The sequence below is a fragment of the Acromyrmex echinatior genome, chromosome 8, assembly GCF_024713525.1.
Source record: "Acromyrmex echinatior isolate Ae372 chromosome 8, ASM2471352v2, whole genome shotgun sequence".
Classification (NCBI taxonomy): Eukaryota; Metazoa; Arthropoda; class Insecta; order Hymenoptera; family Formicidae; genus Acromyrmex; species Acromyrmex echinatior.
The window spans coordinates 12,733,978-12,752,048 of NC_141859.1; the positions used below are offsets into that span (position 1 = coordinate 12,733,978).

The window sequence follows — 18,071 nt, forward strand, 5'->3', positions numbered from 1 at the left end:
ACTAGTTATACATTTATAATTCAAAGTATTGTCCATCGCTGGCCACTACTTTCTCCCATCTTTCGGGCAGCGTACGAATCCTGCGTCGAAAAAACTGGTCATTTTTTGAGGCGATCCACGAATTGATCCAATTTTTTACTTCTTCGTAAGACCGGAAGTGTTGGTCAGCCAGGCCATTGATCGAAACAAGTGATAGTCAAAGGGAGCAACGTCTGGAGAATACGGCGGGTGGGGTAGGACTTCCCATTTCAACGTTTCCAAATATGTCTTGACCACTTTCGCAACATGGGGTTGAGCATTGTCATGCTGCAAATTTACCGTGTCTCTCGTTGTATTGCGACTGTTTGTCTTTCAATGCTCGGTTCAAATGCATCAATTGCGTTCGATACCAATCGCCTGTGATTGTTTCAGTCGGTTTTAACAGCTCATAATACACTACGCCGAGCTGGTCCCACCAAATACAGAGCATGACTTAATTTGATAATTTTTTGCGCTTGGGGTTATTGTAATGACCCATTTTTCGTCCCCAGTCACAATGCGATGCAGAAATCCCTTCCGTCTTTGCCTTTCAAGCAGCTGTTCACAAGCAAACAAACGCTGTTCAACATCTCTCGGCTTCAACTCGTACGGCACCCAATTTTTTTGCTTCTGAATCATTCCCATGGCTTTGAGGCGTTTTAAAATGGCTGGTTGAATCACTCCCAATGATCGTGCCAATTCTTTTTGATTTTGACACGAGTCTTGATCAAGTAATGCCTCCGATTCTGTATCTTTGAAAACCTTCTCTCTTCCACCGCTGTGCCGGTCTTCGATGTCAAAATCACTGTTCTTGAACCGTTGAAACCATTCACGACACGTTCTTTCACTAATAGCGGCCTCACCATAAGTATTTGAGACCATTCGATGACCCTCAGCCGCAGATTTCTTCATATTGAAGCAGAAAATTAAAACCTCCCGCAAATGACGAGAATTTGATTCGTAAACTGACATTTTCAATCGAGAATAACTTTATGATACAAATCGACACAAATCGACTAATGTTTCTATGGGGTTATGTTGACAGATGCCCAAGTTTATTGTATGACGTCTATGATCTATTTATTTCGACCACCACTTACCGCTAAAGCTATCTATAAGAAAACGGCGGAAGCAAAGTTATACACCTAATATAATATAGAATAATATCATAGAATTTTGGCCCTCAGTGAAATTGGCTGAAATTTTAATATATTATAGTGCTTGACTCACTGATCAAAAGTATCCATAAGCACAAAGTTTGAAAATGACTAGTTTTTTTGTTATAGCCGTTTAAAGTTTTATTTTATTAATGTCTCAAAAGCAAGTTTCTGTAATAAATCAAGAGATTTTAAACAATATGCTAACCACTCTCACCACCCTCACTCCCATTACCACCCTCACTCCACTCCCATCCCTATTCTTACACACATACGCCCGCGTGCGCATTTATATTATATATTGTATTTAGATTTTACTAGATTTTTACGACTTCTCTAACGTATATTATTTGAAATATGTGAGTCCATTTATCTTTCATGTGCGAAGTGCTTTATTATCACGACTTGAATGTTTGTTTCCGTATGTGAAGCTCCATGTGCAAAAAATATCGGATACTTTCTAAAGTGCGATAGCAATATAGGATAGAAAATTCTTTTCCTCTTCGATTTGTTTACATTCATATGCGGTGGTGCTTCAAGAGCATAAACGCGAACGTTCGGGCCCTAATAATCATTTTCCAAACTATAAGCTTATAATTTTTCATATACTATTACGCATTTTAAATATTAGTACAGTTTCGATAATCTTTCTTTACTGTTTTTAATTAACAGTTTATAGATAAATATTTTTATATCAATAATATTGTTAAATATTTATTCCAAGTCATACAATGGCTTTCAGAAGACAATTGAGATACTATGTTTATAATGTAGAAGGCTGCGCACAGCAAAATGCCCCGGATTGATGAAGATGAAGATAAACAATAAATTGCATTAAGTAGACGCTGTGCTAATAATTTACCAAACATGAATATCGAAAATGATATCAGACTTTGTTTTAATTGTAATCAATCTATTCAAAATGAAATAGTTGCAATTCACAGATCCATCAGCAGATCCAACATGTCTCAGGTTGAACGTCTTAAGTATATACAAATTATACAAGCATGGCTTCCTCAACGAGGAAGCCATGCTTGTATAATTTGTAATGCTATAAATGATGTTTATAGAATATCCACGGAATGCAGAGTTCATATTTTCGTACAAAGTAATATTTATGTTCCTGAAAATATCAGATCATATGCTCATCATTTAGATCGAAATGGCTTAATTATTACAGAATTGATATCTGAATTACGTTATACTAATAAACCTTACGTTATCCGTGGATTACAATTACAAATGTTTTTAGAATAACTTAGGAACATGGCTCGAGCACGTCCCAGATTGGAAGAGGCTGACACGTTAACTGATGAAGAATTTAAATGTCTATTTCCAGTAAGCTAACAGCAATTCGAAGATATTTTAACATTTTGTGAACCAATTTTTGAACAATATAGCATAAAGTATGTTAGTAGAAAAGATCTAATGACATTTTTATGTAAAATCAGACAAGGGTTAGCAGAATTCTTAAAGATTCTTTTTAATTATTCTAGCAGACAAGTTGTAAATATGACAATTAGTTCGGTGACAAAAGTCATTATCAACGAGGTTTTTACGCGAAAATATAGGCATGGAGGCTATCAGTAGACAAGAATTTATAAATCAGCATGTTATGTCATTCGCTAACGAACTGTACAATGAACAATCTAATATACTAAGAGTTATCGCCATATGTGACGCTACTTACCTATACAAGAGTAGTAATTTTCGTGTATTAAGACAGTCTTATTCCATACATAAAGGTAGACATTTATTGAAGTCAACATTAATTGTTGCCATAGATGGATATATTTTATCTATATTAGGGCCATATTTTTCGGATTCTCGGAATAATGATACTGCGATACCTCAAAATGAATTTGAAAAGGATGTTCAGACTTTAACTAACTGATTTCAAAAGAGATATATTTTTAGTGGATAGAGGAATATTATACCACTTCTTCAACACTTAGGTATTAAAACATCAACATTACTTGAACGTGGACAGCAACAGCTTGCAACAGAAACTGCAAACGACACATGCTTAATTACAAAAACCAAATAGTTAATTGAAACGAGAAATAGGCATCTTAGAACAATTTTTAAAATATTCGAACACACATTCAATATTCGAAATACAAAGCATATTGGTGATTACTATAAAATTGCTGGAGCAATTATAATAGATATCATCCTCTTATACATATGCAGGAAGCAACTATTGAAATTGCTAGAGAAATGTTGCAACGGGCACAAACGTAATACAAACACGAATAGAAATTGATAATTTGCGTAATAGACATGCTCAATGGCAAAAGTTAAACAATCAAGTACCTGATTTTCCACAGCTTGATGTCGATTACTTGTGAAATATAACAATAGGTATTTATTAGGTTAATCTATCGCCATAATATATCCAAGATAAATTGCAAAGAGACGGAGATGATGAACTTCAAATGATACATTATTAAATGAAAATAATGTCAGAATTAGGATTTATTTGAGATTTCGTAATGCTACAAAACATCAGGTTTTTATAGCCTACATTAACCAAAAAGACATTACATCAGGGTGTCTTTTCATAGTCCTAATAAAATGGGGAAATATATAAAAGTATATTTGTATATATAAAAGGATATACAAAAGGATATTTGTCCCCATACATCTAAGAGCAATATAGTTTATAAGATCTCGTATAATAATTGTGATGCATCGTTGGACAGACGGGCAGACAATTGAAAACCAGAATTACAGAACGTCGTAATCATATTAGACATAACACTTCTGTCCGTTCTGTCATCACAGAGCATAGGCTACAGTATGATCATGATTTCCAATGGGAACGTTAAAATCTTGAATGAAGAACCTTGCTATAGGAAACACTTAATTTCTGAGATGCTCAATATTAAAAAGCAGAAAAATAGTCTAAATTTACAAACTGACACTGAAGGTTTTCATAAGGCATATACACCTATTGTAAATAAAATTTGACTCTTCGATACTGACAGTCCGTCTCCTCTCTCAGTTTGTGTTGATCTATATCAGCGAGTGTACATTGTAATTGACACACTATGTCCGTCTTATATAACTGTGTTCCATTAAACTGCATACATGTTGATTGGATTTTGATACTTGTATGGACGTACTTGCTTGAATAATTTACACATGTTTTTGCTGAGTTTTTATTTATTAGAATTTATTAGGATGTTACTTTGATCTGGTTTGATTTGGTTCAGTAGTTTTTAAGAAAAATTTTTTTAAAAATCTTTTTCACCCATTAGATCTTTTTCCAAGAGACATAAAACACTTTTGATTGTCCAAAAGTATGCGAATAATGTCGAGTTATATATCAAGACTCACTCGAGCTATTAATTTAAGTAATATGAGATTATTTTTAAGAATTAATTTTGTACAGCAATTTTTGTGAAATGTAAATGTCTGAAAACGGCTCAATCCAGTAGCCGAAACTTGTAATTTGTATTTTAAACTGTTTTAATTTTTATTTTTCTTTATTTGTAATATATTCTATTTAATTGTGTAATTTTAAAATGTGTTTGACTCTTATTTTGCCCTTTATTTATTGTTATTTATTACAGAACAAGATATTAATATTATGAGCGGAAATTATTGTACATGTCAGTCTGGATCAAGAACGTTTTGTACATGTGCACACGTTGCAAGTATTTTGTGGTATCTGGGGTATGCACGCCATCAACCACATATTAAATATCCCGATAGAAGTTTGCATACAACAATGGATGTAGTCCATAGAGTAGACCAAGAAGATCTCAATAATAAGGTGGAGGTTATAGATTACTAAAATAAAAGTTCAAATTCGTGAGAAGCAAGGGGACTCACGAAAATTAAACACCCCAAACGTGAGAGGCAAGGGGACTCACGAAAATCAAGCACTCTAAAGGAATGAAATGCCCATCACGTCCACGTTGTTTATTCCGGGTAATTCTGAGAATGAGCAAAAATCTAAAATCATAAATGTATCATTGATGCATACATAGATAGTACGCGCGCACGCACACACGCGCGCGCGCACGCACGCACATATGAAACTTCGATTTTTATGCATCTTTTTCATATAAAAATGCGCGCGCGGGAGTATGTGTGTGGGAATAGGAGTGGGGAGTGGGGGTGGTGGTGGGAGTAAGGATGGTGAGAGTGATTAGCATATTGTTAATCTCTTGATTTATTACAGAAACTTGTTTTTGTAAGACATTAATAAAATAAAATTTTAAATGGCTCTAACAAAAAAATTAGTCATTTTCAAGTTATGAACACTTTTGATCAGTGAGTCAAGAACTATAACATACTAAAATTTCAGCCAATTTCACCGAGGGCCAAAATCCTATAATATTGTGCGGGGTCCTTTGCTTTTTATGGTAGTAATTAAGATAGGAGAACAGCATTACTGAAATTTTCTAAGTTGATGATCGGTCTCTTGTAGAAGATAGCAAAGAAATAGAATAGCAAAGATGCGGGATTCTCCTGTCCAACCTGCTGCTCTTTTGATAAGTTCTGAAATGACTCCTCTCTCTGCTGCTTGTGAGGCTGATTAGTGCTGTGAGCCGAAAATTTGGCTACGTTAACTCCACAATCTTGTAGACCCTGTTTGATCCAGCGGCACTAGTATTTGAGCCGTGACTGCTTTGATTGGTTTAGAGAGGGAGATGAAAAAGAAGTTACAAGAAGATGGACGCAGCTCCTTCGTTCATATAAGGTTCAATCAGGTGTACTATGCAGAGATTTTTGTGGTTCCCGAAACGAGAGAAACAGAAAAAAAGTTGGAAACGATCCGGGCTAATGTTTTTAGCTGGTGCGGTACCCGAATCATCAATTTTTCGCCAATTGAAATTTGTGATAATCTAAGAGAATTGAGAGTTTGAGCGCGATGTCTTGTACCGAGCGCAAGGAGAAGCATTAGCTTTTTAGTGATGCTTTTTAAAGGAATACCCTCGTAAGGGTAGAGAGAGGCTAGTTTGGTTATCACCGGAGCTGGATCTCACACATAATCATATCGCGGACTCGGCTAAGAGCTGCGACGCCCTTACAAAAGCGTCTGATTATATAAGATGATTTCATTACAGGGGAGATCGCCGATTTTATGATATTCAAGCTGGAATATGAAGAAGTGTTAATTCCTGAGCTAGGAATTCTAGCGTCTAGGTGGCCGACGGAGAGAACGGGAGTACACCGTGGCATTGGCAGAAATTCCGCCAAGCGTGAAGAGAATATGAATATTATTTAATCTCTTAATGTAGATTCTAATAAAAAAGCGAGAGAGCTGGGATAGCTGCCTGAGATACTAGGCGTTCCTTAAACGCTTCCATGATAACTTCGCAACCCCCAGAGAAAGCGATCTCCACGCCGGATGTTGATTCCTGAAAGGAGAATAGAAGTGAACGATTAGGAAGGAGAAATAATGATTTTGATGGCACTAGACAATAGAATAATGGAAACCAGGCTTGGGAAAGCCACTACTATTGTGCCCTTTGCTTTGTCATTCACTATTTTTTTCAGAACCCGCGGTAATAAAATGAAAGAAAAGAGGAAAAGCATAAAAATTTAAATCCCTCCAGAAAAGGGTGAAAGCGTCTACTGCTATCTCGCACCTAGGTCAGAGAACCATGATACATAGGATTTGCATTTATTATTACTTATAGAGGCGACTAAATCTACCTTAAAGGATCCAAAGATTTCGAATACCTTGCAGAAAGCTTTGTGAGAAAGTGACCATTCTGTATCAGGATTTGCTATTCTGGATTCTGCATTTGCAATTACAATTTGTATAGATGAAATGTAAGAGGCGAATACGAAGATGTTACGAGCCTCACACCAACGCCAGATTTGTGCTAAGATAGCCAAAAGGTGAGGGAATTGTATGGAGCCGAATTTGTTAATATAACTTAAAGCTGTCGTATCACGAAGTAAAATGTCACAATCTCGAAGATCTGCAGCATAGCAATGGAGGCCATTGAAGACTGCTTTAAGCTCTAAAACGTTTAATATGAAAGATCTTTCGACCACCAACCATGGGTGCGTGATTCTGCTCAAGATGCCCCCCCCAATCGTTCAGAGTCTGTAAAGATTTCCCTAACAAAGTATCCTGAATCCTATTGGATTGGTAAGAATTCGAAAAAATTTTATATCCACCATTTAAAATCTTCATGAAGATGCGAGGGAATTGTCATAATTGTTGAGTAATCATCGTTATTTTTAGATCGAGTTAAAAATTGTTCTCTCTCAAAGAATTTGGAATAAAGAAGGTCATATTAAACTGCTGGACCAAAACGAGTGAATCGATAAAATTGGCAAAGTTCTGGCAGAGCAGCTTTCTTTGGTAGCCATTGTAGATATTAGGCGTAACAGTTTCTCTCATCGTTGTGGAGGAATTGAAATAGATTGTTCTACTCAAATAGGAAACCTAAATATTTACATTTAGAGGAGGGTTCCAAGTGAGGCTTCGAATAATTGACAAGGAAACCAAGAGATTGCAGAAGAGCTATATAGTAACGGAGATTCGCACGGCACTCGTTGAAAATTCCAGGAGAAGGAAATTATGTAAATATATAACTGATTGATACTCCCTGTTACGCAGATATATGACCACTGGCCTGAGAATCTTTATGAAGATGTAAGGATGTATGTCTGTAGACAGACCGAAAGGTATTGTGAATTCGTAAGTGACTTCGCGCCACTGAAAATGTAAGAACTTTCTGTGTCCTTTAAATTGAGGACCAGTAAGTAGACGTCCTCTAAATCCAGGGTGATCATTCTCATTTCAAGGAGCATCAAACGGATGATGATCCGCTAATCTTCAAGCTTAAAGTGTGATGATTCAATATACTGATTTAAATATCACAGGTTTAGAATGAATTGTTTACCTCCGGATGATTTATCTATAAAAAAAATGAAGATAAAAATTGTTCCTTACAAGGCTTTGCAGGGACGATAGCTCCCTTAGCTGTAAGCGTTCTAATTCTCTATCGCATAAAAGCGTGTTAGACTGTGAAAATACCGGTTCGGGGTGTGTGAATCTCGAAGGAATGCTGCAGGAAAAGGAAATGCAATAACCCCTATAAGAATAGCCTCCAAAACTGAGGGATCGGAAGTAATATCTAATCAATTTTCATAAAAAGTGTACAGGCGGCTTGTGGTTCTTATCCTGTTTAATGGCGATGTCGAGTCCGTAATCGTGAGTGGAATCGACTATAGCGGCTGCGATGAGGCTCCCGACCGGCGAGCCACCGACGTTCGGGTAGAAGCTCTCCGATTTTCCGACAATGATAATCTAGACATCCGAGGTTGATTTTGTTGCTGTAATCCCAGTCAAATTGGCTGTAGAGATTTTTTCTCCATCTGTACTGTTGATTTGGAAACCTCGCGACCAGTTTTCTCGCAAATCTATATTGCTTTGAGGGTTTTGGCAAAATTTTGATTGAACAGAAACTCGGATCAGAGAGAAGGTGTATACTCTCTGCAAAAAATGTTAGAGTCGATCTTGTTTCTTCGTTAAGAATTTGTAGGATTTTTGGATTTAATAGGATGGACATACCTGAGTTAAGAGCGTTGAGACACGCTTCTACCTGAATCTACAGAAGCGCTTGATACTCATCACGCTTAGTGACGGGGTTAGCAATGCGGCCAGTTCCTTATTAAATTTAGGCGGGGCTAAAAATTGCAGATCCCCCTTAGGCTCGAATTTTGAAAGAAAACGAGTGCGGGCCTCTTTACTCATACCGCTTCGAGACTCAGCCTGAATCGAACTTAGCATTATGTTATTCCAACTAGATGAAACCGAAGATATAATATTTGAGCTCTCCCAAACAGTTCGCAGGTTAGAAACTGTGACTCTGAACTGAGATTTGAGTCCTGAGGGGCATGCTCGGTGGCAAGTGTCTCGGTAAAGTGTCGGGTCCTGAGGAGATGTCGATTCGAGGCCTTCATCGTCTGCAGCTACATCCGCCGTGACTAAAGAAAAACGGAAGGAATTAGGAGTGAAGAGACCGTCGGATACGCCTCTCTATGCCAGAAACAAAGCTGAGTTGCTGAAAGGACGCATCTGGTCGAAGAGCCTTGGTCGAATCTAGCGACCGCCGGTCCTTTATTTGCCTGATTTGAGGCTGAGAGAGTAGCCAGGGATGCTGGTGAGGACATATCGTCCATCTGCGCATTACCTTCTATCTCTCGGTTGCTAGGAACTTTAATCTTTTAGTTGCTGGGAGGCATGGTTATGTTCGCGAATCTGACGGACAAACAGTTCACGAACCTGGTCTAAGAAATCGATGAATTTCTCGTTGGATCGAGAGTGACGAGCTAGGGAATCTCTTGCCAGGCGTCATTCCCGCGACGAGTCTCGTCTCCTCGATGGGCTTTGTACCCCTGATAAGCGAGAAACTGGCAATCTTTTTTCCCGATGCCGGCTTCGCGAATGCTCTTGCAAGCGATCTCTGGATGTGATTCTCGGTGTGCCGGCGACGTTCTTGAGAATATCACTTTTCTTATGTTTATGTAGCATGATACAATACTAAACTGAACACTGAGTGAAACACTGTTGCTTAGGCGAGCGAACAGAACACAATGACATGGCGACGCGCTAGTGGCGTCCGAGAGCGCTGGTGAGCGCACGAGGCAGAACGATACGCAAATAATGGTGCGCATAGCGCACGAATCAGTCTTTTGATTTTGGCGGTTTTTTCAAATTCTGTTGCGAAGTTGCAGGAGCACGACTACACAGTTGTGTCCATCCAGATGAGACAACATAGGGCATAATTAATATCTTGTTAATTATTACAAAATTGCAAAATGTTAGAGGACTTTTCGACTTAGTCTAGTTCATTTTATCAGCACATGAAATATTTGACAGTCATTTTGAGATACACTGTATATTATTTCAAATTAATCATTTAGTTTATTATATAATAACTGAACAATAACATATTTCTTGCTTCCATTCTAAAACTTCCCCCTTTTATTTTAGATAATCACATATAGAAGAAAGTTCTGTAGTAAAATGACCAGCTCCTAGTATCGACCAAAACTAATTTTCACTTATCCCGTTAGATAATAGCGTTATATGTGCATGAGAGGATGCATCCTATTGTTTTATCCGTTGTATGCGTATTACTACATCGTAGGGAATGTTGGGACAGCGTGTCTAATGAACGCTGAAAAATTTATCTTTCAGAGCTAATTTCTTGTTTTTCAAGTTAAACGATTCAATTAAAAATGATTTTGTTGCATTGCGTGCATTATAGTTAGACTATTAGCTGTAAGAAAATAATATGACCATTAATATAACCATTTTCTTTATACAACATCGCAAAATAGACAAAAATGTTTTGTGTTGTTTTTCCTGTAGCACCGATTTACTGTTGCGTAGTACTGACCAATATGTAAATAAAGTTTTTAACCCTTGAACTGTAACATTCGAAAAATCACGTACGTATATATGTACATATGTATGCATATATGCATGCATGCACATATAGTATATGTATAGCCCTCATCTTCAGAAATGTCAGCTAAAGCATTTTTTATGCAAAAATTTATTTTGTCAGGTTCTTTGTAATTTCTTAGACGCAGTTGTCGAGTTGCCATAAAATTACTAATAAAATAAAATTGAATCATAAAATCTTTTCTCTTGTTACGTTATGAACTGTAACAAATTTAAATATTTTTGCGTTTATGAACTATTGTGTTAGGATGTAGCGGTTCTTGTTACTATCCCATCGCTGTCACCAGAGATGTTACGTATTCTTATGTTAAGAATGACTAATAGTGTAGATTGCACACTATTATAATAGCACGGATTGAATATTTTTGCGTTTATGAATTACCTTTCGCACTCGCGAGATGCCTATTTATCTTATGATCTGCGGTTTGGTGTAAAATTCTTATGTCATATTGTGAATCGCGTCGCTGCCGAGCGCGGAGGGGGAAGAGAGAGAGAGAGAGAGAGAGAGAGAGAGAGAGAGAGAGAGAGAGAGAGAAAGAGAGAGAGAGAGAGAGAGAGAGAGATCCAACGCGGCGCGCGAGATAGGACATAGGATTGAAAGAGTGGCGGAGTGTTTATTAGAGTAGGGGAGATATGATCAGAGTGAGTCTCAGGTCGAGCGGGAAACCATAAGATTTCTAGCGCCGGCGTATCGCATGCTACAAGAGAGTCCTCTATAATGATTGATCTATTATAATCGATTTAGAATTTTAGATTAATAATTGGAATTCGGCACTATTCTTTATCAATGAGGAAGTGAATTATTAATTTAATAATTTAGAAAATATGCTTCAAATTATATCATTATTGCTAGTGTTCAATAAATAATTGTAATAGTAACAAAAGGTCAAATTGATTAGTATTCATTTAGCAAAGAAATTAATAATAGATCCGAGTAATTCAGATCTTTCCATTGTTTCATACCCTTTAAGTAAGGAATAAGGGGAAGAATTGAGTAAGACAGAATATAACGCTAAATAAGTATTTATGTTTTTATTGATGAGATATCAAGTTGACTCCGAATGAATTAAATTGTACCGGGACATCGGAGACGATCAGGGGGCAGCACGGTGGCCCGTGAGTATTCGGGACCTGTTTAGCGACAATCACAGGACGCGTGTTTCCTCTTTTAGTCATTCTGTGGGAAGTGTTTTTATTACATTACCGACAGTTAGTTGAATAATTGCATTAAAGAAGCAGAATTAGAAATTAATTGTAGAGGAAGCAGATAGTAGTGAAAGGAAGAATTGAACAGCTCCTATAAACGTGGTCAATTCCGAGAGGAGAGGGTAGAGTAAGCAGTTCTTACAAGCGCGATTAGTCCAGGAAAAGAGGGAAGAACTGAGCAGCTTCTACAAGCGCGGCCAGCCCGAGGGGTAAGGGAAAAGGAATTGCTTGAAAGAAATAAACATGCGTACTTTCTTCTTTTTTTTTTGATATATTGAGAGATATTCCGCTTGTGATTCTGATCTATTCATCAGATTAATCTGATCAAAAATGACCGCGGGTTCGATTTTTGCCCCGTTTATATAGACGCCAGTCAATGGCGCTTGCAAGTCGAGAGGAACGGGGAGCTCGAATTTTCCGAAATTGATAATACGTGCCAAATTTGGAAAATGATTTTTCATATGGAAATATTAGTTACATTAGGCTGAAATTCGGTACGGTTGCCACGAATTCAATTTAGAACTGAAGGATCAAATTAGGTTCGCGTTAATTGATGGAATTTTAAAGTAATTAACGAATTAAATTTTGGGCCTTCTTCGTGAAGGCCCAAAATGATCTGCGCTGCTCTTTCCCTGACTCTCGATTGGTTGGCGCTCACAAATTCGCGTTTACTTATCTGTTTAAGGCTAATTAAGGCGGTCACTATGGCCAAAAGATAGTAAATCAAACAACACACAAAAAATGTATTAAATATAACGCGAGACTTCGAAATTAACAGTATTCTTAGCCAGAGCGGCTGAAATTCCACAAAGAATTTGGAATGACGAGCGATACGCGCGTCGCGGGCCGTGATTGATATGCAATAGCTTATTCTTATTCTGAGAGATTAAGCGTCGAGATTTCGATCGGATTAATTTTTCTTAAACCTCGCAGGATAATAATGACAATCCCAATATATGGAAATGATTCCTTAGCTCCGCGTGGAGTTATTCTGTCTGGAATTTCGTCGCAATACATCAGCACGCGGCATGCGCTTCTGGGGTGCTTTGATTGCGACACATGTGTCACGTGGTGTCGGCATGACAAAATCATACCACGCCGAATAAGTTTCTTGCTAGGAATATCCGCAATTAATTAATAGAAATACTTTAGATAGACGATGTGAGATTAAATAATGAAAAATAATTCAACGCGAAACGAAAAGACAAAAAAAAGAAAGTAAAATTATATTTCTACGGAGGGCATGACATAACACTTTAATCTCAGAATATAACAGCACACCAGTAAATAAGACTTAAAATGTAAATAGCAGTAGCTATTCGTTTTTGTTATACCGTTTTTGTATTATTTTCTTATCAGTTTGTTGTTTTACATCCTTTTTCATGTTCTTCTCAGTTTATTTTCTTCTTTTTTCCTTCGTATTATATGTCAAGGAAGTTGTTTACAAGTTAAGTTTTAACATCGATCTATGAGATCGACGTTATAGTTTAAGGATTTATCTATTAGTAATTAAAATTAAAATAAAATATGTTCATTTAACTTTTATCTACAATTCTACAATTCAAATGAACTTTTCGTTACATTATTAGACATTTTCACCTAAAAATGAACTAAACTTATAGCTGGTCGATATTACAGAACGATTTTTCTCCAACTTCATATTCTAACCTTTTCCTTTTTGCTAATTATTATCCACATTTTGATAAAATGACTTTCGTCCTTTAAGCACGTTTTCGTCCTTAAGAACTACAAATAATTTTGTTTTAATTTTCGTTAAGTTCAGCCTAAGATATTTTAAAAACTTAAGGTGATCGATAGTACAGGATTTTCCCTTACATATACAGGGTTGGTCATATTCGACGGAAAGATGTTTTTTTTTTCAATCATGGGAAACGTCGTTACTCGATCTAACATCTCTGTCAAAAGTTACAGTGTTGCCAGATCTTTCCGACGAATATGGCCAACCCTGTAGGTGGGCATACAATATATACTGCTCAAAACAATTATGACATAGAAAAATTAATACGTAAATTGATCAACTTTGACTGACGATAACTTTGTGATAAATTATCGTAGAATAAGGTTCTCTTTTTAATTGAAGCTTGAAATTTTCTTTAAGACGCTATAGCCAGATTTTAAGTTTAACGTACCCCTACCACTGTAACTCTGAGGGTGTGCTTGTCATATTGAAAATTGCAAAATTTGACGGAATACACCCTCCCGTGATAATGAAATAGAAGGAAAAATCATTATTCTACGATAATTTTTCGCGAAGTTATTGTCAATCAAAGTTAATCAATTTTGGCCCAAAATTTTTCTGTCATAATTTTTTTGAGTAATATATAGGGTGTTCTAAAAATAATGATAAATCTTTTGCAAAGGAGTAGAATGGACTAAATTGAGAAGAAAAATCCTCTATTTTGTAATTTTCGCAATAGTTAACAAAATATTAATTGCTAAAAATGGCTGAAAATTGGCTTCAATAACTTTTTTAACTCAAATACTATCAACTTTACAAAAAAACTGCAAGAGACAAAAATTATTTCCTTCTGATAGAGCTCTAAGTATTTTTTTAGAACTTTTTATCAACTTTTTAGTACTGCATTTTCTTATTTTTACCAACAGAGAAAATACGGTATTAAAAAATTCTGAAAAACTTCTAGATTTTTACAGCTCTTTCAGAAGAAAATAAACAATTTTATTACATATATATGTATATGTATGTAAATATATATATATATATATATATATATATATAATTATACATATATATACGTATATATTTATGATATTTCATGGAGTTCCTCGGATATCCTAACGAATATCGTCCGTGGAATTTCACACATACGGACACTTGAGTGGACAAATAGAGTGTCCTCGATTAAAAAAAATCGATTGATCTTGACTTGACCTTGACGACGCCCAAGATCAAACTGATAAGATTTGTAAATAAATCTTTTTATACCTTACAACTTTTGTCTGAAACATTTCTTTCAAAAACGTCATCCTCCCGAATAAATCCAGGGTCCCGACTTTTTTGAATATTTTGTATTTGTGTATATATTATATTATTTGTTATATATTATATTATTATACAGTTAAGATAAGTAATTATAAACTTTTTCCTGTTTTATTTTTTAAAATAGTCATAATCATTTTTTATAATATGTCAGATTTTTTTAAGGTTTTTTTTAATGATTCAATATATCCTTCCACTTTCTATCGCATTAATAGAAGCGATTACGATTATTTTATTTCAGAACAGGGCACCTTGACGATAGTACGTCGAAGTTCCAGCAAAAGCAAAAGCGGGAATTTCGAAAATTCACCACCGCACAATCCTGATACTTCGTATTTATCGAGCCAATCTGTCGATCTTGAAGAGATTCTCGATAACGTCGATCTCACGACGGATTCTCTTCCTGCGGTTGACACACCCGATGCATGCGATAAAGCTGCCCTTAGGTATTCTATTATAAAATATAATGTAATGTTATGCTAATATTAATAGTTTTGCTAATGTTTAATATTTTAGATCTAGGGATAGAGATTTATTAATTTTGGATATAGATAATCCGCAATTTTCTGATCATTAATGCACAGAATATCTGGAGACATGATAATGGCGCTAAAATAAACGAAGCGCGAGATACTGCCGTGCTCCTTTACGCGATTGTAATTTATATATCAATGTTTCGTATTGAATAATCATAATTAGAGCACATTTTTACAATATTCGAGCGCTAATATATCGCAATTATTAGCAATTGTGATTTATAAATTATATAAATAATATGATAACTATTTATTGTTAGCTTATTAAATTTAATCATGTATAATTTTAATTATCAATTGCATGTTAATTATGATTTTTTTGCAAGATATATTTATAACGTTTTGTAACTATCGCGCGCTAAATATTTTGTATTTAATGTAAGATTAGACTCGCACGTCAAAGAAAATATTCCTTTAATTCCTCCTCTAAGGATTAAATAGACTTACATAATTGCATTCGCAATCCCGATTTGTCGTGTAATTATTGAAAAGCGATGGAAATAACGTTTAGTTTAAAAGACACGCTATTGATGCACAGGAAACGACTCCGTGATATCTCTCTTTTGTAGATTGAGGTGTTTATTGAGGCAATTACAACATGGGGAGATATCCGCTGAATTACTTCAACGAAATTTGCACTACGCAGCTCGCGTACTCGAAGCTGTTTTTATCGATGAGACCAAGTAAGTTTCTTTTCGAGTGAGAATTTCAAACCTCTCATGTACGCGAATGGAAAGCAATAGTCTCTGTACTAATCATAATCTGTAATTATTTCAAGTATTCCTGCTTTTTTACCAAAATTTGCAGGCACTGACAGCATTCTACATAATGATTTCACTATCCTAAATCTTGCGATTAATAATAAATCTCTTTTGTAGACAACATTGTCTATACCATAGTTGTTGAATATCTGACAAAAATAAGATTAATATATATTAATTTATTAGTATAATATATTGTAGTTGATTAGTATAATATATTGTTATATTAAATAATATAATTTATTAATGCGGTAGCATTTGGATGTCGATACATGAACGCATATGTATAGTCAACTGTTTTCGCATTTTACGCGATTAGTAATTGTTGATTGATTCGATTTCACGAAACATGTTTGCAGCGGAGTTGACTATATTAATTATCGGTCTATTTCGTTATTTATTATGGAGTCATGACCTTCAACACGACACTATTTCTTCCCATTTGCTAGGTACAACTGAAATTCAATGTTTCATGTTAATTTCGTAATGAAAACATTGAGAACTTTTTGTTTTCGCGATGCGTCGTGTCAGATGAAACTCACAACCCCTGTTCAATTATTGAACGACCAAAGATTTAGCTAACCATAAAGATCAAAAGCTATTTCCCTGAGGGATCAATTGTATAAGGCATATAAGCGGTAAATCTTCGAATGCGATATTAGAGAGTCCATGTGTTTTTTAGCTTCGACAAATCGCACGTAATATTATCCATCAGAATTCTTCCTCGGATCCCTCCTGTAGATTCGCCTAAGAAAAATTGCCTCTTTAGTAAGCTCATGGTAAATCACTGATCTTGTAAATCAGGGGTTGTAAGTTCACTCTTCACAAATAAATTTTCTTCTACTACAGTTTTACGTGTTATTACAGCTCGTTTTATGCATTTCATAGAGTCTGAATTAAGCGCACTGTACTCACTACTTTTGATGATTTGTCATTTCGACCTCTTACTTTGTTATTTGTACGGCTGAATCGCATGATTTTAAAATTTCTACAAATTTGCCTAATAATTTCAATTAAGATGCGCGTTTTTATGCTTAAAATTATATTTGTCTAAATGAACACACAGTTTTATTTCATTTTTCTAACATGCTTGAAAAATTTCTATCTATGATATGTTATTTGTTTTAAGCGTCACGCATTGTATAGTAAGCGTCATTGATGTCTTCCGGCTTAAAATTTATAGTTTTCTCCGATCGTACACATATCTATTAAAAAAAAAAGAAATTTACTTCCATTATATAAAGGAAACAAAGAGTGGTGGCAAATTTTGTCTATTTTTTTTGGACTTCGAATTTCAAATTTTTTTTATGGTAAATAGTATTATTAGATGAAACACATTAATCCCAGTAAAATTTAAAGATGAGCATAGGTACGGTTCCGGAGATACAAGGGGGCGAAAGTGATGATTTCTAGTCAGGACATAAGGAAGAATGTGTGGCTGAAATTTATTGATAATATTCTGTCGAATGGATCATTTTTGATGCAAAAGTTCAATCCAAAGCTGAAGCACCCGTCAGCAGCTTTCAACTATGAGAAGTATGGCATTTCCGTTAAAGAACCTATATTAATTAAGGCGCATATGAAAGCTCGTTACCATGATAGTAAATATCACTACATACTTGTTTTGATAGATAAAGCAAAAATTGAACGGGATTCTATTCGTGAGTACTATTATGCTTGTGAAAGTAGTGCTCGGATTATTGCAGTCATGTAATAACAATTGTGATTCCTTGGATTTGCTCAATACTATGGGATAAAAATACCCAATTCTGAAATATGCAATGTATCTATCACGATTTACAAAACAATAGTTGCATAGCGAGAGACAAGGGGACTCACATTAAAAAAGCATTCCGATTTGTGAGAGGCTACGTCAAGTGTCACTTTTCAACTTCATCTATCTCAGGAAATTTTCGAGACGAA

General features: G+C 35.6%; 1 protein-coding gene across 5 annotated transcripts in view; it reads left to right on the forward strand.

The window, feature by feature from the left end:
• LOC105152576 (dual specificity calcium/calmodulin-dependent 3',5'-cyclic nucleotide phosphodiesterase 1) overlaps window positions 1–18,071 on the forward strand; it is a 137,848-nt gene that overhangs the window by 64,395 nt on the left and 55,382 nt on the right. For all 5 annotated transcript variants that reach the window (XM_087409085.1, XM_011066947.2, XM_087409086.1 and 2 more), the window contains 2 exons: window positions 15,093–15,297; window positions 15,957–16,070. In XM_087409085.1, the coding sequence (XP_087265211.1) occupies window positions 15,093–15,297; window positions 15,957–16,070 (319 nt within the window). The remainder of the gene's footprint in view (window positions 1–15,092; window positions 15,298–15,956; window positions 16,071–18,071) is intronic.